This window comes from Pinus tabuliformis, chromosome 7 (assembly GCF_031772625.1).
Source record: "Pinus tabuliformis cultivar Carrire ecotype Pingquan chromosome 7, CPIR1, whole genome shotgun sequence".
Lineage (NCBI taxonomy): Eukaryota > Viridiplantae > Streptophyta > Pinopsida > Pinales > Pinaceae > Pinus > Pinus tabuliformis.
Genome location: NC_142293.1, coordinates 303,109,095 through 303,128,835, shown reverse-complemented (window position 1 = coordinate 303,128,835; position 19,741 = coordinate 303,109,095). Strand labels below are relative to the sequence as shown.

The 19,741-nt window shown below is 41.0% G+C and overlaps 1 protein-coding gene across 2 annotated transcripts in view; it reads left to right on the top strand.

Moving 5' to 3' along the window:
- LOC149247067 (glycosyltransferase BC10-like) overlaps window positions 1-19,491 on the top strand; it is a 150,816-nt gene extending 131,325 nt beyond the window's left edge. For both annotated transcript variants that reach the window (XM_089458116.1, XM_089458115.1), the window contains 2 exons: window positions 18,569-18,697; window positions 18,983-19,491. In XM_089458116.1, the coding sequence (XP_089314242.1) occupies window positions 18,569-18,697; window positions 18,983-19,003 (150 nt within the window). In that variant the 3' untranslated portion in view covers window positions 19,004-19,491. The remainder of the gene's footprint in view (window positions 1-18,568; window positions 18,698-18,982) is intronic.
- The last annotated feature ends 250 nt before the right edge of the window (window positions 19,492-19,741 follow it).

Genomic DNA, 19,741 nt, shown 5'->3' with positions numbered 1-19,741 from the left:
ACTGAAGTCTTCTGCTAGAGGAAGTGCTCCTATTGTTTTGAAGAGGGAAACCTTCAACCATGAAAGGGAGGTCTCACCCCGCATAAAAGGGAGAACTTCAACCTGAAAAGGGAAGTCTCAACCTGTGATGGTTTAAGGATGACCAACAACTCTGGAATGCTTAATGCAATTCCTAGAACTCTTCCAAAACTGGCAAGAAGCTGGAGTCTTCTGCTAGAGGAAGTGTTCTCAATTTTGTTCCTAGAATTCTTCCGAAGCTGGCAAGAAGCTGAAGTCTTCTGCTAGAGGAAGTGTCCCAGATTGCCAACTGAAGGCATGTTCACAGGCATCTTTGTCTCTGGCTACAACTCTGAAACTGGTGTGGCAGGTTGTGGCTCAGGTTCGCTTGATGTGACTTTGAAGCTTGTAGATGACCATCATTTCCCCCCTGTCAGATACAAGGTGAGAGGATGGAGAAAACTCAACTGCAAGACTGTTCAATACTCTGGAACAAGTTCTGACATGTGATTTGAATATCTTCTTGGCTGTTGATGCCCATTGCCAAGAAGCGATCCATCCAAGATGAATCTTTGTTCTTGCAGGACGTTTGTTTCTGAAGCATCTGTGTGAAGAATGTCTGGTTTTATGACAGTGCTTACATGAATGAAGATCAAAACAGTGATCTTTCAAATGGCCAACTCGGTCACAATGTTGGCATTTCACAATCTGTTGTTGTTGTTGTTGCTGTGGAAGAGGGGCAGAGTCTAGAACAACTGAAGCTGAACTGTCATGAGGAGCAGGTGAACTGTCATGAATGAATCCAGCACTCTGAAACTCAATGGGCTTGGCGTAATTTGGAATACGAAAGGACAAGTCCTTGTCATATCCAAGACCTGTTCTGTGCTTGTTGTAGACAAGCTGTTCCCAAGGTCTGATGATGGGCTTGGGAAGTGCAGACTGAGTTCTGCATCTGCATGTACAACTGCTCCTTTATTTGAATGAATGGTAACATTATTGACTTGCTGCTGATGGGTGGTTGTCTCAATGTTCTGAACAAAAACAGGTTCAGAATGATGTCTATTTTGATGTAGCTGTGATTCAAGCTGCAAAAAATCGATCTTTTCTTGTGCATTTTGCAAATAAGTTTGAATGTCAAAAAGAGTTTCTTTGTTGACTTTTACCATCCCATCAACAGTGGAATGAATTAGGATATTCAATAACTTTAATGCATCTTCAAGTCTGGCCATTATCTCAATAGATAAACCCTGATATGCAAATGATTTTTTTTTTTTTTGCCACAATGTTCTCCATGGTGGGTGATTTTCGTAAGTTTATTCACTGTACATTGTTTTTAATGCTTCCACATGTAGTAACAGTCTCCAAATAAACTTATATTATCCAATAGCAAATTAAATGCAACGACCATTAAGTGATAGCTACTACATAATGGACTTTTCTCATTCAAAAAACTTAACTAAACAACGAACAGATTGGAAGATAGAACTTGATAATTAAATGTCAGCGAACACAAATTAGTAGATATGCAATTATCAGTCCCCAAAATGGCACCTCAACATTTGTTTATGATGTACGCTGCCCAGGAAATGGAAGAATAGATTCCCTCTTCACCACAGTCCTTGTATCATGATCAAACCACACTCATTCAACTTCTGAGATAGCATACAGTCCCTTCAATGCAGCTACAACAATAACAGAAGGTGGAATGACGACTTTAGGCCCCGCAGAAAGAACTCCAGAATTCAATAGTACACGCAAAGAATAATCCATGAAGAGGGATGAACCTTCAAGGTTTCAAACCATATAACAGTCCACCACAGAGAGCGTATGTAGAAGAACTAAAGAATATAAGAGCCAACAATATTTTTCATTTATTAGATATGCAATAAAGCTGACCCTTGCTATCACTATCTTCACCACTATTTTGCTTCTCCATAATGCTGGGCATCCTCCTGCAAACAAAAGGAGTTTGACCTCACTGATTTCTCTTTAACAGGTTCCAGAACTGTGAATTCAATACCGTGTGAGTACTCCACCCTGCCCAACAGTCACATGGTATTGATATTCTCATCAACTTCAGTTTCAAGCTTATAGCTTAAAATAGTCCTCCAGTAAAGCTAAGTGTGCACAGTACCAGGTTATATTTCAGTATAAACGAGCCATCAAGTACATGAAAACTCCCGTATGCCAAGCTTAGAGCGTTTCATCTTTCTATTTTCCAGAAGCTAAATGAATCGAGTAGCGATGTTATTTAAACGAAAACTTTCGTATGCCTTTAACCCCAAAGAATCCTAACCATGGTTTCCGTGCTTCAACTTACAAGAAAAACTTCAAAATTGATTAATTTTACGGTCAAACTTCAAAGCTTTAAGCAATTGTGAACCATGGCTCTCGAGGTTTAAGCTTGAAGGAGCTTCAAATTGGATTATTTGGGAAAATTCCGACTACAGACTTCAATCATTTTTGAAATAGTATTCTCGAGCTGCATCAGCTTCAAGAAAGCTTAAAATCACCTTAATCGACAAGTGATCTTCCCTTGTAGATGATTTCAAACGTGTTTGAAGCTTTCACCTTGAAAGGGCTAAATTGTTGCAATCAAAGGTCACCCTTTAATCATTTCTGGATCATCGCTCTCAAAGCTTTACTAGAACCAGCGAAGCTTGAAACTGGCTCAATTTCACGACTTCCTCTTTTAGCAAAACTCTCAACCATGCTCTTCAATCTTTTATCTTCACAAAGGATTGTTTGTAGAGTCAAGCTACTTCCGTCTAGCAATTTCGAACCAGTGCTCTCGAGCCTCCGCAAACCAAGGAATCTTGCAAGGAAAAGCGCCTATTGATCTTCAGTATTCAAGCACTTTCAAGCCGTCCATCTGAAGCTTTAATCTTACTCGCGACCTTAAAGCTTCAAAACAGTTTAATTCAAAAATCTTGTGTCTCCCACGCATATACAGATTTGGACGGGCACTGAAACAGAGTTTGTCGCAGACGCTTGAAGCGCTCTTGGCGCAACGGAAGGGCGTAGTGCCATACAAGGACGATGAGATCACAATTGTAACGAATTCTTGACTAAGAAAACTCAATTCCAGATAAAGAGAGTCGTGGAATCCATGGTTTTTCAGTGAGTAAACCCACAGTGTTAATACTCAAACGCATTCAATTACCATAGCGTTTCAAACGCATTCAACAACGCATTCATTCAACAACGTTAATAACACAACAATTCAAACGCATAGGCATATACCATTCAGGTTCAACGCATATACCATTCAAACGTTAAAGCAATACAGGTATCTCTGCGTGCCTCAGCAGATTCAACAACATTCAAATGATTCAGCCACAATTAATGCAATATGCATTCAATAAACCAAACGTTGATACTACGGGACAGCGTTACGCATACCATTCAATATCGAACCATAACGCATTCAAACCTCGAACATAATGCATTCAACAGGAGCTGGACCTTCATCGATGGTGGCGAATCTCTTCAGTGGCACCGTCAGGCCTCAACGCTAAAACAGGAAATGACAGTGCTATAATAAATTGACAGTATGGACAGATGTGCAGTGCTGGCAGAGGCAGGTTATTTCAGATCTGAGGGGAATAACGCAGAGTTAGAGGTCAGGTAACGCAGAACTGACATATATATAGAGACCACAAAACAAGTGGCTCAAATTGGAGCATGACCAGCAATCGCCTTCTCTGATACCATGTTAAACACACATGGGAGCAAGAACAATATGAATGATAAATCACGAGAGTACAATTTTTATTAACAAGAGATATACATTTATAGTACATTATGTGACCGTTGGGTTTCACATCCCAAGGTCTCTTGGACTCCTTTTGTCCATTCGGCTTACACACTAACCCATTGAGGATTAGGTGTCCAACACTTACAATATCTAATTAATTCCTATTCTAAATATCTCTTATTAAAATCACTCAAAAACTTTAATAATTACATTATTTTGATACATAGGAATCCAGCTTTCTTAAAAACACAAGACCCCCCATGTCTGCATCAGGAGGACATATGGCCGGCCTGTGATGATGTCTAGATCTCGAAGTAGGGAGGGTATCATTGGTATTGTGGAGCTTTGACCTTGTATATGATACCTAGTGTCAAATAATGTAACTAGTTTCGATCTTCATAATTGTATTTGAGTCATAATGAAATGTATTTATAAAAAGAAAGAAATATAAATTTTTATTATCATTACTATGATTTATTAAAGCATGGATTTCATGATTGGGTCATCATGTTATAGGTCAAAGGCCCCATTGAGGACTTGTAGGTCTTGTCTTGAGTCATTAAAGTCATTGTCCATTTTATAAAACCCTTCTTGGGCTTTTGAATCATGTAAAAATAATTTTTATTGAGTCAAATAAGTCATTTGTCACCTCCACACCAAGTCGGCCCTCACCTGATCAAATCAGCCTACATCAAGGTAATTCGAGCCACAGAAGAGGCTATAAATAAGGGTAGTTTGATTCATTTGGAGGATCACTCACAAGTTCGATATTCAAGAAAGGGAAGCAAAAGAATACAAAATTGTAGAAGAAATGGAAGGAAATTTGCTGGAGAAGAAAATCTAAGTTTTTGGGTTACCTCTCTCTCACACGCGTGAATTTAATGGGCTACTACTGGAAGGTCGAAGTGCTGCATCAAGGTCGAGTTTATGTTGTTGCATCAAGGTTGAAAATTCCACTGTCTTTAGGTCAAAGTTCTGTTATTTTTGGACACAATTATTTTTGGACAAAACCTCCTCGAAAATACCCAATGCGGGAAAACCAGTGCAACAACTCTGAGGGTTTATTATTATCAAGCAGTAGAAATTTTTGAATACCTCACAGGGTGATTCTGTTATAGACAGAAATACTAGCAAAAGCTTTGTGAGTTTACCTCACAATCACTGAGAAAAAGTCCTGGTTTATCCGGCTACTAGATGAAGTGCCCCTGGCAAGCACTGCGTTGCCTCTACGATGTCCCAGCATCAACCTTTCTAGGCATTGCATTACCTAGCTGGGGATTCGATCAGTAGCCCAGAGTCCCTGCTCTTAGCCTCCCGGTCTCACACCCCAACTTCCGGCTGCTGAAATTGACCTCTACGCTAATTTTCGACTTTCTCTCTCAGCCTCTGCGTCACTTCTACGTGGCCGTTCTGGCCCTGCATCAGCCTCTGCGTCAAGGCTTTTGGATCACTTACTGCCTCTCTCTGCTGATGTATCTCCGACTGAGAATCTCTCTCTTCAGAAGTTGCTATCCTTGCCACTCAATTGTAAGAGATTTCCTTAATCGATTTTCCTCCTAAGAACTTCTCACTTCAGAAAATCGATTTTCTCAAAACCTCTGTGTATTTTCCAAATGACCCTCAATCCCTTCTTATATCTTCCTGTTGGACAACCAACAACCTAGATTAAAACATAATCAATGGCTCAGATCGTTTTGGCTTGATCCATGACTTTTTCTAGAAGTTTCACCCCCGATTAGATTAATACCCATTAATATTTTAATTTTCTAAGTTTAGACTTAGGAACCTCATTAAAAATATTAATTATTTTAATAAAATCACTTATGCGTGGAATTTCCCAAAACGCTTTTTAGGTTCTTTGGAATACCTGTGCCCAAGCCTCACTGCAAAATTTGAGACTTAGAGCACATTTGATGCTAGCCCAAATCAACACTCCCTCTTAGCAAGGAATGTGCTCTAGCAATACACCGCCTCTTTGCATACTGCTCTGACTCTAAAGCATTGTCTCTGCGCTATTGATGCCTGACATACTGTCCATCAACTACTGTGTTGTTGCTGCTACTGTACTACTGCCTTTGACACTGCCACTGCTAATGCTACATCTGCACTGCAGCTCCCTCTGCATTTGTGTTGTTGTTGTTCCTTCCTCCCAACACTGCAACTCAGTTGCTAAGAAAAGAAACTGAAAACACCCAAAACTAGACAAGTATCTAGTGGATGCACCTCGGTGCTAAAATCCTGACTGCTACTAGTCCCATTCTGCCTCTGAAGCTACTGCGTTGTTGAAGCTCTACACTGTGCCTCCTTGCACTGTTGCCTCTCTGCTTTGCGCTGCTCAGTCTCTGGCTCTTCTAGTCACTGCTTCTGTCGAATCAACACTCCATGGCACCAACTGAAACTCCACCATCCCGCTACTACTGATCATGGGCTCCCGTAGCAAGGTGACGATCCAAGAGGTGGGCTCCTCAAGGATCCTGCCCATCTGTAGTCCTCCTGACTACAACTCTATATCAGCCCACCTCCCTCCTGGAGGTATCTCAGTTATCATGGTGAACTCCTTCTCGTCGATCTTCGTAGCTGCAACCTTTAGATCATGTTTCTCATCCTTGTCCTTTTTCTTCAAAGGACACTGCGATGCATAGTGGCCCATCTCGCCACACCTAAAGCACTTCACCTTGGAGATGTCCTTCTTTCGTCTCAATTGCCCCTGTTGTCCCTGCGATGCAAGGGATGCGCTATCCTCTTCCTCCACTTTGGGCTTCAACCCACTGTTGTTGCTGCTTTCGTCAAGTTTAACCTTGAGCAGGTCTCTTCTCAGCGCTTCTTGTTTCAGAGCTGTCCACATCTCGCCCCAATTTGGCAATGCTGCTCTGCCTAGGATGCTCTAGACAAAGATTTGCCAATCATCTGAGACGAAGTTCACAGCCAATCTCACTAACTCCGAGTCCCGAGGTGTATATGCCCCGCAGCTGACAGCTCATCATGGGTCTCCTTTAGTTTCGTGAGGAACGGATCCACATGTTCTCCCTTTTGCATCTGAGCAGATCTCAACTTCTACTCTAAGTACATCTTCCGCTGCTCGGAAGATCCCTGATACAATGTGGCCAAGGCATCCCACATCTCCTTAGCGGTCCCTTTGCTTGCAACGTGGCACACCACGTGATCCTTGACTCCATCTAGGATCATTCTCTTCACCTTAGCCATCTCAGCTCTGTACTTCTTTAGCGGATTGCAGCCGCTGGGATAGATACCACAGTATCAACATACATCTTGAGGGCATGCTCATCTAGAAGGAAGGTGATTCTAGCCTTCCAGATGGCATAGTTGGAAGCCCCATCCAACCTATTCTTAACCCCTCAAGCCACTGGTTGCCATCTCCTCCGAAAATTGTTGAACAACTCCCTCTTTCTCCCTATTGTGTAGTTCCTAGGATGACTTACACACTCCCTAATGGAGCTGGTAAGTTGTTGCTCCTCTGCTGCTCAGCAATTGAGAAATGTTGATTTCCTTGGCAAGAAATCATCGAGGAAATATTCCCTCACTATGCTCCTCTTCTTTCTTCTGACGTCTTTTTAGCTCAGCAAAGATGCCTACTGAAAAATCTGCGTCCATCAACTGCTCGTCACGCTGAGGCTCATTGTCGCTCCCTCTACCACAACAAAATTCGAACTGGAAGCTCTTTCTCTCCGTCAACTCACTTGGAGAGAGACTACCTCGAATTTTTGACCATCCGACTAGAACTGCGCAAACCCTCTGGGGTTTCGACTTGCTGCCTCCTGCATCTTTTCGATTTCCCCTTCTACTCAGTGCTGGGGTTGCTAGTTCTGCTCTTCTTGTCTCACCTGCACTAGCTCTAATACCATGTGAAAATTCCTAAGTCGAAAAACCCTACTGTAGCAAATTGATGTTACTTCTCCTACTTGTTTAAATCATGCAAGTTATTTACTGTGTTCTACAGTAAATATCGAAGCAAATACATCTGCAACCTTCACTTAATTAACATATATGCAAAAACAAAATACTGAGCAAGAAAGAAAAATACATCACATAGGACAACTATTTTTGGACAAAACGTCCCCGAAAAAACCCAATGTGAGAAAACCGATGCAGTAGCTTTGAGGGTTTATTATTATTAAGTAGTAGGAAATTCTAAATACATCACTGAATACCTCACAGAGTGATTCAGTTACAGAGAGAAACACTGGCAGAAGCTTTGGGAGTTTACCTCACACAATCACTGAGAAAATTCTCAGCTAATCTGGCTACTGGATGAAGTGCCCCTGGCAGGCACTGCGCTGCTTCTATGTTTTCCCAACATCAACCCTTCCAGGCATTGCATCACCTAGCTGGGGATTCGATCAGTAGCCCAAAGTCCCTGCTCTCAGCATCTCGGTCTCACACCCCGACTGCTGAGACTGACCCTCTACTCTGATTTTTGACTTTCTCTCTCTACCTCTGCGTCACTTCTGCGTGGCCCTTCTGGCCTTGCGTCAAGCCTTCTGGATCACTTACTGCCTCCCTCTATTGATGTATCTCCGCCTGAGACTCGCTCTCTCCGGAAGCTGCTATCCCTACCCTCAATTGCAAGAGATTTCCTCAATCGATTTTCCTCCCGAGAGCTTCTCACTTAAGAAAATTGATTTTCTCAAATTCTCGGTGTATTTTCCAAATGACCATCAAGCCCCTTCTTAAATCCTAGTTGGACAACCAACAGCCTAGATTAAAACATAATCAAAGGCTCAAATCGTTTTGGCTTGATCATTGGTTTTTTTCTAGAAGTTTCACCCCTAATTAGATTAATACCCATTAATATTTTTATTTTCCTAAGTTTAGACTTAGGAACCCCATTAAAAATATTAATTATTTTAATAAAATCACTTGTGGGTGGAATTTCCCAAAACGTTTTCTGGGTTCTTTGGAATAGATGTGCCCAAGCCTCCCTGCAAAATTTGAGGCTTAGAGCACATCCAATGCTACCCCAAATCAACAAGAAAAACAAAGGCTGGGGTAGCTCATGTACCACGATTTGCTCCCACCTACACTCATATAACCAGGTTTGGGCTTCGCTTATTAAAGCTACCCTTGTACCATGACACATGGTCTGGATGATTCCCTTGACCCGCACTCTGTTCCATCACCATATTATTTGCCACCTACCACTTGGGGGATGTACCATGGACATGTAACCCCCTTTAAAGGTTGAAACCACCTAATAGAGTCCTTGATTAACCTCCCTATTGAGCTTGGAGACACTTGTACATGCCAAAGCCCACTATGGAAGGGCATGCCACCTTGAAGTGCCCCATTGAATCCATGACTTGTAAGCTCTTTTACTTGGTTATTCTAATGATTTGTTGTATTGGAGGGAAAAGGGGACACATTAGATCTTATGCAGGATTGCAGGTGGGTCTCCATTTGGGGCTTGGTCTCCCTATACGGTGTCCTAACCCTCCAGAGGGCCACATTGGCACTTGTAGGGTGAGTGTTGAGAGTCATGGGCCTCCAACATAACAGATATTACTTCATGAATCCCCAACAACACTCATTGATTGCTCGTGTTCCACCTTTTGGAGGAGGATGATGCACCTGGTTCACCATGCCCAACCGGCTCCACACTTTCAACATACACTTGGAAGATGTTCTAGGGTCCAGAGGATGTCTCTCGCCGTGGAGGGAGGGCTTATATCATCATCCTAGTCCTTACAGATGGTATATAGGGATTTTCGATCCACTTGGAGACCCATGAGAATGTCCTTGTGCCCCCACACCCACTTGGGAGCACCACAGGTTCTTGCTTGGAAAAACAAGGGGCTAACTCCGTGTCCACTATGTTTGGAGTCCATTTCTACACCATGGCACCCCTTGGACTTCATTAGGCCTCCTAAAAGGCCCAATGACTCACTTTATTGATCATTCGACCCTCCTGAGAGGTTTATTCTTGTATTATTGAGTTATTTGGCGGGCTTGTCACCAAAAGTATTGTTACTATGCACATTATTTTATTCTAGGAGCATTTAGGCCATTCGAATCCCTTAGAGGATTGTATAAATAGAAGGGAGGCATTCTCTCTCATTGATCATCACTTGGATTGGGTTATTAACTCTTGTGAGGTTTTCGCTATCCCTTTTGAGGACGAGTTTGGATGATATGGATGAATTTTGATGTTTGGATCTCTCTCTTATCTTGGAGCTTCATTATTGGCATAATTTGATGGTTTTATATACTCTTTTGTACATGTAAGTGTTATTTTCATGCTTATTCTTGTTATTTACTTTCGTCACATGAATGTTGCTGGGATTTTCGCTATACAAGTCTGAAATTCACTGCTTTTCTATACAAATTGGTGGAAATTGTGATATTTTATAGTGTTGCATCATGTCATGGGCCATGTATGAATTGGTGAATGTTCCTAGAGATAATTTGTGTTAAATGCGTCTCGATAAGTCATCAATTATTACAAGTTGAAGTATAAGCCCTAATGCCATGCAAAGTTGTTTGAAGGCCTCCTTGATTGGGTGAACTTTTTTCAAACAATAAATTCTCCTTGACTCCATCTTTCCCAAAGGAAAGTGCACTAATCCTCCATAGGTGATCACTTTCAAAGCTTATTTCTCTCACCTTCCACTCTTTTCTAGGCCTGGCCTCCATAGGTCACCTAGGGCATCACTTTTCAAACGATTTAGCCATAAAAAAAATTCAATCTCTTGCCCACAATTGTGTTGGTGTGTCCTCTAGAGGCCCTCCAAGTTTCACGAAATTCTGACGGTAGGATCTTGAGATATTCCAAGCCCTAACTCAAAGATTGATTCTTGCCTATGGTTTCCCATTGGCTATTGACCTCATTAGGATCGTAGCATTAAATCATCAAAAGAAGATTCTTTCATTCATCCTCTTCCCTTCCCTAATTAGGTCAAATACATCCTTGATTGATCAACTCCATATCCTTGACCTAATTTTGGGTCCACTTGGCCCTTTGTGGTCCCGCAACTTGTTGACTCCAATTCCACAAAGACCACTTAGAAGCCAAGCATTCATAAGGCCTTTTGAGTCTAGGGGCTTCCTTGATAAGACAGTCTCAAACCCTAACGTCAAAATCTCTCTTAGCCCTTCCTAGAGAGCCTATCAACTTGCTTTTCAAGCAAGAAAGTTATAGATTTGAGTCTCTCTTGTGAATAAGCCTTAAGAATCACTCCTCATCTTTCCATCGATCCATTCATCTTGTGATTCCTCATATATCAGGTCTCCTCCCATTGGTGAAAGTCCATAAAGAGTAGGGAGCCTTAGCTGAGGTGACAGTGGGCTATTGCTCCATTGTTGCCCTTGACCTAGTAGTTGCCCTATAAAATCTCCTCCTGGGACCCCTGCTAGTTTGAGCAGTAACAAGGCCGAAACATAGGCCTGTAGCTATTGAAGTATGAAGCCGAAAATACCATAGAAATGTCAACGAACTGTCAAAGATTCGGCCCAATAATTGCAGTTAAAATCCTTGGTCAACGTTACATTAAAGGTGCAAAGTTATAGTTAGCAAAAGTATCCACGTTCCTGATGTTTTCGGCCTTCAAGATCACATAGGATGGTAGCCCAAACAAAAGTAAAATGCCCAAGACAAAATTCGGTTAACTTCATTCCAAAGAAATAGGTCAACGCAGATCAATAAATCCTTTCTTCTCCCTCGCTTGTGTGGTGTCTCCTTCCTGTGATTGCAAATCATTTTTTTTAATTGTGGTGATCAAATGAGAGCCAACGAACAGTTATATATAGGCATCATGAGAGGGCTAATTAGCCCTAGTAGGCCGATGTGAAGACCACCTTAGAGCCAACTTGTAGGTGTTTTAAAAAAAATATTTCTTCTCCATGTTTGCAATGAAAAATGTCGGCCATAGCAACATTATTTTCCAACATCAACTTCAAGGAAAAAGCCTCAAAATATGCTTGTGACTTCCTAAAAAAGAATTTACAATTTAAATCCAAGCCTTTGAATGTGGAACTCCTCCAAATCGATGTTAAAAACCCCTTGAAACATGTGATTTCTCTGCAAAAATTCAAGGGATTTAAAGAGTATGCTCTCGACCTTGAAGGAAAAGGGCAGAGACCCTTGCGGCTGACCTCAGAATTTGGAAATTAAAACAAGCCTTCAAATAGTTAACCTTTGTAAAAAACAATTGATAAAAACCATTTTCCAGAAAAATCGATTCACCTATAAACCACCAAAGGTTAATGTATAATGTGAAAGAAAATAATTAAATTCCCAATAGCTCGCTGCTGTGAGAGAGAGGGGTCTCCAAAGGCCTTCAGTCTCTCACAAAATTTCTCTGTACCCAATAAACCCTAGCCGTCTTGCCAAGGAGGTGATTTGATCTCAAAATATTTCGATTTTCTTTTGATTATGCAGTGGGTCCACCTGCGAAAATTCCACTAACAGATATAAACTAAACCCCAAAAATATATTCACAAAATAAATAAAAATACATATACAAGGGTTATATACAAAATATTTACAAAATAATTTTACAAGTCTAAGCTAAGGGTATGAGGACACCTCCGCCCTTAGATTAGTTAATAAGCTCTTCAAATAGCAAATATTCAATAAGAGTGCTTGAAAATAAATGATATAAATTTGTAAATAGATCATCTTGGTATAATAAAAGGCAAGAAACTCCCTTCAAAGATGTCTTAATGATAAGTCTTTGAGAAATCCCACTATGGGTTCTTAGTTGCTATGTGTCAAGCAATTGAATGATTCAAACAAGAATTACTCCAAATGCCTGATATCTTATTACAAAAGATATTTTCTACACAGTCTCGAAAAATTTGTTAGTTTCATAGGGGGTTGGATGGCACAAGGAGAAGGAAGTCCAGTGATTTAAGCAAGAATCCACCAGATCCACCCAATCAAATGTGTTTCCCCAATCCAAATAAAGGTGCAAACAGGCAACAATAAATCCGATAGGCTAATGAAAATAACAATTTAAAACATTAGTAGAAATTTTAAGCGCCATTAATCAAAATATTGTTACCATAACAAACTGAAGACATACACCATAGCTTTACCCCCAAAGACTTTTGCTTTTATTGATCAGAAAAATATTACAGTATAGAGCTTCCAGAGCCAATTACACCATCCAAAGATGTTATGATGAGGATCTTTAGGCTCAATTTATAGAAAAATAAGAGATTTAGATCCCTCTTCAAGTGGCTAGGTCCAACTAAGTGCACAAATTTGATTTGATCCCAGAGAATAATAGCTAGTTTGTTGATTTTGGGTAGCATCGGATGTGCTCTAGCTCCAAAATTTTGTTGAGGGGCTAGAATGCATGAGATCTCCAAAACCCAGAAATCGTTTGGAGAAATTCCACCCGAATTGTGAGTTATTAAAATAATTAATATTTTTAAGGGGGTTCCTAAGTTTAAACTTAGGAAAATAAAAATATAAATGGGTATCAATAAAAATATGGGTCAGAAGCTTCTACGAGACGAGGATCAAGTCTGTTTTAATCTTAGCCATTGATTAGGGACTTAATCTCGGCCATTGATTAATCAACAGGAAAAGTATAAGAGGAGGCTTGAGGGTCAGTTGGAGATACACTGAGTGATCAAATCAGTTCGATTTTTTTGGGGCGTGGTTTGGTGAGAAAATCAAACTAGTGATATGAGTTGCAGTGTGGGGCAGAAGTAGAGATTTGGATCGGAAAGGAGTTCCGAGCCAAAGAGTACTGGGTAGAGAGGCAGCGCAGAGGCCTACGCAGCCCAGAAAGGGGCTCACGCAGTGCTGACGCAAGCCAAGAGGGTCTCTTGTAGTGGCAGTGCAGGATATTCATCAAAAGTTCGAGATTCTGCTGGAGAAGCGAGGTTCTGAGCCTGGAGGGCTGAACAACAGTCTTCCTCCAGCAAATCGATCTAGCAGAAGGCATGATGCAGTCTCCTAGAGGCAAGACGCTGGCCCAAGTAGGGATTGCGCTGGGATTTCGCAGTGTTTGTCGGCATTAGGCCACTCAGTGGATCAGTTGTGACTTGGAGAATGAGGTAAACCCTCGTGTGTATTTCTTGTTGCCGTGATTTCTCTGAAAGGTTAGCCGATGTGAGAGACAACCTATTGTACTCAGATTATGCTTGCTTAATAATGCAAACCCTCTATCTTCTGCACCAGTTTTCCTGCATTGGGTTTTTTCGAGGGTGTGTTGTCCAAAAATAACGATGTCCCTTGTGTGTTTGTCTCATCTATTGTTTCAGTTTATGATCTGTATGTTAGTGTAGTCTGCAGTAGTGTTTTTCATCATTGTTTATAATTAAAAAACTTGTTGAATGAAATAACAAGTAGGAGATGATAAACCAGTGATTGCAGTAGGATTTTTGTTTGTATAGATTTAGAAATTTTCACATGGTCTCAGAATGTTGCAGATCATAGGACACAAGAGCCATCACCCGGGAGATCCAACGAAACTGTTGCAAAGAAGTAGCTGTCCATAGTTACAACATTATTTCACAGCCAGAGGAGGCGCTGAAGGAGTGATGCAGAGGCTCACACAGTGCCTGCGTTAGCATTCTGAGCCAGTGGAGGGTGACGCAGTACTTGAGAGGAGCTCATGCAGTGACTGCGTCAGCTCTCTAGGCCAACACAGAGCTTGAGAGGCTCAGGTCAGTTAGTTGCCAGGGCAGGAGAAGTAGTGCAGATTCGATCTGTGGTGCTAGTGGGACACTGTTGTTGTTGGTGCAGAACAGTGTCTGAGGAGACAAAGCCGAGGTAGAGGGAGTCACTACCTTAGCAAATTTCTTGCCAAAGAAATCTAGATTCGGGTTGCTGAGCAACAACAAAGGAGGATTGAAGAGGAGTGATTCGACATTTGGCGAGAGGATTTCCGTGAAGGAAATTAGGACTCAGAGGGAGTCTGGAAAGAACTTGTTCCTTAGAGGATTTCTAGCGCCAAAGAAATCCAGATCCGAGTCTTGCTGGGGCAGCAGTAAGAGAGGGAGAAGAGAACCTGTTCTACACTTGTTTGAGCAGAGATGGCAGTCAATGGACTGAGGGATTAGGACAGATTGGATGGAGCATCCAACTTTGTCATTTGGAAGGCCAGGATCTTGGCAATCTTGGACAAGAATCACATCAAGGATTATGCCTTGAAAGTGGTGGTTGTACCGGTCGATGTTGATCCCACATATTGTTGAAAAGGAAACAACAAGGGAAATGTGGGAGGCCTTGACCACCTTGTATGAGGGAACTTCTGTCCAACGGAAGATGTTGCTTGAGAACTAGCTGAGACAATATCAGATGCAGAAGGGAGAAGAAATCGATCCCTTCCTTCTCAGGTTGCAAGGGATTCAAGATCAACTGACTTCCGTGGGGTCTACACCAGATCTTGAGTTCATGGTCAGGACTGCCCTGAATGCAGTCACTGAAGACTGAGAGACCTTTGTCCAGAGCATCTTGGGTAGGGCTTCTCTCCCTAGTTGAGAGGAGATGTGGGAAACTCTTTGACAGGAAGAGATCAGGCAGTTAACCAAGGCAGGAAGTAGCGGTAAAGGAGTCAGAGTCAAGGAGGAAGAGGAGGATGCAGCTCTTGCATCAGCGGGACAGCCAGGGCGGTAGAAAAGGAAAAAGAAAGACATAACCAAAGTCAGATGCTTCAGGTGTGGGGAACTGTGACATTTTGCCACTCAGTACCCACAGAAGAAGGGCAAGGAAGAGAAGTCTGACTCGAACGTTGCTCCAACGAAAGCTGACAAGGAGGATTGTGCCATGAGTGCTCATGCACCTCTGGAGAAGAGGTGGGGTGACATCGAGATGTAGTTAGGAAGACTACACAAGGGGCAGGATCCTTGAGGTTCCCAAACTCTTGGATCGCATACGGCTACGGGAGCCCTTAATGACAGTAGCAGAATGACGGGAGTCGGTTGGTGCGAGGGATGATGGAGCAACAATGGCAGAGCTAGAGTGCCAATGTCTGAAGCAACGTAGTAGAGTGTTGAGTAGTGTGAGAGGCACAGAGCAGATACAACAGCAACACAGTAGCATCAGAGGGTCAACATAGATTAGCAGTAGAGGTAGCTTCGGCATCACGGGGTATCCAAACATACCCGCATGTCAGTTTTTGGGTGGCTTTTCAATTTCTTACTTCTCAACAACTGAGTTGTAGTGCAACAGTTAGCAGTGGCAATGATATGGGCAACATGATGCAACATATTGAGAGGGAGTCGTAATACAGATGCAACAGTGACAATGGCAATGTCATGGGCAGCAGTACAGGTTGTGGCAGTGCAATGGATGAAGGGCAACAAGCCGAGCATCAACGACACAGAGGACCGGTGTCGTGGATCAGTGTGATACTTCTGTTGGGAAGTATTGCTAGAACACATTCCTCGCTAAGAGGGAGTGTTGATTTTGGGTAGCATCAGATGTGCTCTAGCTTCGAAATTTTGTGGAGGAGCTAGAATACACGAGATCTCCAAAACCCATAAATCATTTGGAGAAATTCCAATCGGATTGTGAATTATTAAAATAATTAATATTTTTAATGGGGTTCCTAAGTCTAAACTTAGGAAAATAAAATTATTGATGGGTATTAATAAAAATATGGGTGAGAAGCTTCTAAGAGACGAGGATCAAGTCTGTTTTAATCTTAGTCGTTGATTAGGGACTTAATCTCGGTTGTTGATTCATCAACAGGAAAAATATAAGAGGAGGCTTGAGGGTCAGTTGGAGATACACCGAGTGATCAAATCAGTTCGATTTTTCTGGGGCATGGTTTGGTGAGAAAATCGAACTAGTGATCTGAGTTGCAGTGAGAGGGGCAGAAGCAAAGATTTGGATTCGAAAGGAGTTCTAAGCCAAAGAGTACCGGGCAGAGAGGCAACAGTAGCATCAGAGAGGCAGCGCAGAGGCCTATGCAGCCTAGAAAGGGGCTCATGTAGTGCTGACACAGGCCAAGAGGGTCTCTTGTAGTGGTAGTGTAGGATATTTGTCAGAAGTTCAAGATTCTGCTAGAGGAGCGAGGTTCTGAGCCGGGAGGGCTGAACAATAGTCGTCCTCCAACAATTCAATCCAGCAGAAGGGGTGACGCAGTCTCCTAGAGGCAAGACGCTGGCCCAAGTAGGGATTGCGCTGGGATTTCACAGTGTTTGCCGGAGTTAGGCCACTCAGTGGATCAGTTGTGACTTGGAGAACGAGGTAAACCCTCGTATGTATTTCTTGCTACCGTGATTTCTATTAAAGGTTAGCCAGTGTGAGAGACAACCTGTTGTACTCAAATTCTGCTTGCTTAATAATACAAACCCTTTATCTACTGCACCGGTTTTCTCGCTTTGGGTTCTTCCGGGGACATGTTGTCCAAAAATAATGGTGTCCCTTGTGTGTTTGTTTCATCTATTGTTTCAATTTATGATCTGTATGTTAGTGTAGTCTGTAGTAGTGTTTTTCATCATTGTTTATAATTAAATAACTTGTTGAATGAAATAACAAGTAGGAGATGATAAACCAATCACTGCAGTAGGATTTCTGTTTGTATAGATTCAGAAATTTTCACATATTTGAAGTTTGATCCATGCCAAAATTTAATCTTGACCCTTGATTTGGAAGAAAAAAATCGAATTTGTTGAAGAAAGCTTTGATCCTTGTCCAAAAAATATTTTTTTCGAATTTTCTCCTTGAAAAATCCCCATTCACTTAACCACTTTGGTCCACGAATTTGATTTTCCTCAAAAAAAATAATTTTTCCTCTTGACGGAGGACAGTCAAATATTTTTCTAATTTTCTTTTCTTGAAATTCCCTCATTCGATTTAACCAATTGGACCAAAAAGAATTCGATTTCTGCTAGGAAATTAATTTCCCTTGGTCAAACGAAATTTTTGTAGGATTTTTCTCCTTGGGAATGAGTCATTCACATTTAATCTTCCTCGAGAAAGTGCACTATCTCCAAAAATTCGTTTTTCCACTTAGAGAGGATTTTATTTTCTCACTTTTAATATTTTTGCTATTTTCTAGCTAATTATTTGTCAATTTTTGCCGGAAAATAAAAAATATGACTCTAGAGGGGTATAAACACATTTTTTCTACCCTCAAAGTGTGTCTAGATAGAAAGTTTAGGGGATGAGGTCTAATTTTGATTACTCATACCACCTGTAACTTCTATAGACAACACTTTTTACATCTTTTACATCAAATTTTACATGAAAATCCCATTGGAAGGGGAAATTTGACAATTAAAAATGACCTCTAGACATAACCAAATTCCGCGAGACTCAAAACATGATCTAGCATTATAATTTGCATCGACTCTATACACAATGACTCACCTAAGACATCACCATCGAGTCCCAACTCTAGCTTTGGGGTATGCTTGGGAGACAATATCCGCGAATTATTTGATGTTTAGGAGAAACACAAATAATTAGTTGCGGTTAAAATACTCCTTAGAGTGGAACTCTTTGCTGAAAATTCTTAAGCTTACCTAAGTTTGTTATATGGCTTTCTAAACATACTAGAATCATTTTTACATACGGCCCAGAGCGCTGCAGAATTTGGGTTTACAATCTTGACAAAATAGCTGAAGAATAATGATGATTTCTGGATGTGTTACTGCTCGAACATGATGGAATGCTTTGGAAAAATGTGCACTGCTATAGGGTAGTTGACATAGAGTGGTCAACACTATTTATTTCCACTCATAGCAGAAATCCATGTGTGCATGAATTTGTGCAGTTTTGTAACATGTTATTACTTGTGTTTTCCTTCTTTGGGGCATTTAGTGTACTTGTTTTATCAATGTGTTGGGAAAAACTAACATATTTAATATCATAATAACCTATTTGGTGGACAGGGCATCGATCATGTCTATTACGAGACAGAGCATCGGACAGAATGGTGCCACACCAATGGAAAATTTTCCCCTTGCTTTCTATTTGCAAGGAAGTTCTCACGAGTTGCTGCTGTTCGTCTTCTAAATCAGGTGAATTTTCATTGCCATGTCAGAGTGTTTCTTTTTTTGATGTTTGATGTTCGAAAGAGACATTGACATCATATATTAGCACGTTTTGGGAATTAGCTTGTGCCACGTGGGATTATGTTCCATTACATGTCATGTATGTCTATAATGAATAGCAAGCCATTTCATGATATATTGTCTTAAGAACAGGGCCTTACATTTTGCAATGTTTATTTTCTGATCTTCAACACGTTATATTTGTGCTTATTTTTTCTTTAAATTGATGTTCATCTTTGGAATGTTTTATAGACGTTGCTTGGAAGTTATTGAGCAACCTGTAAAGGACCTGGCAGTCTTTCAATATTGCAAATAACTGTTAGCACCATTGAAAGATATTCTTTGAGGATTTATCTTCAAGTCAGAGCAGGTATAGCCTTCAAATTGGGTTACAGATGAGAATGATGGTGGAGCGAAGTATTCAGCATCAAAGAATTGATCTAGTATCCATCCTTTCATCAATTAACACTCGTTGAAAAGCTTGGGTGAATATTTGTGAAGATATTACCAGGACAAGGAAAATGGAAGGTAAAGAATGAGCAGTCTGTGTTGGTGGAGCTTGGCATTACAAGAGCACCCTGTATCACCATCTTTAAAGATATATGTTCATTATTTATACAAATCATTACTGATACCCTATCACACATTAGTTTTTTTTAATTGTAATTTGCCACTCTTAACTGGCCCAAATATGCAATATTGATCAAATGATTTCATGCTGAATAAATTATGCATTTGACTAGAATATTTGCACTCTTTCATCTCAAGCACTGATATTTGTTGCTTTGATGGATTTCTTGATTTCTGGTGTATTTGTAATTTTGTAGCCATAATTGTTCCGGTTGCTTGCTTTTTTCTACATTTATAGTCATACCTGGTAGATAGCAAATCTGCATGGTAACTTTGCAGGAGTAATGCATGTGAAAGTATTCCTTGTGAGCCCCGGGTAATGTAATTTTATAGTAGAGAATATAATATTTCTCATTTTCTATCGAGTTCTTGTTTTTCACT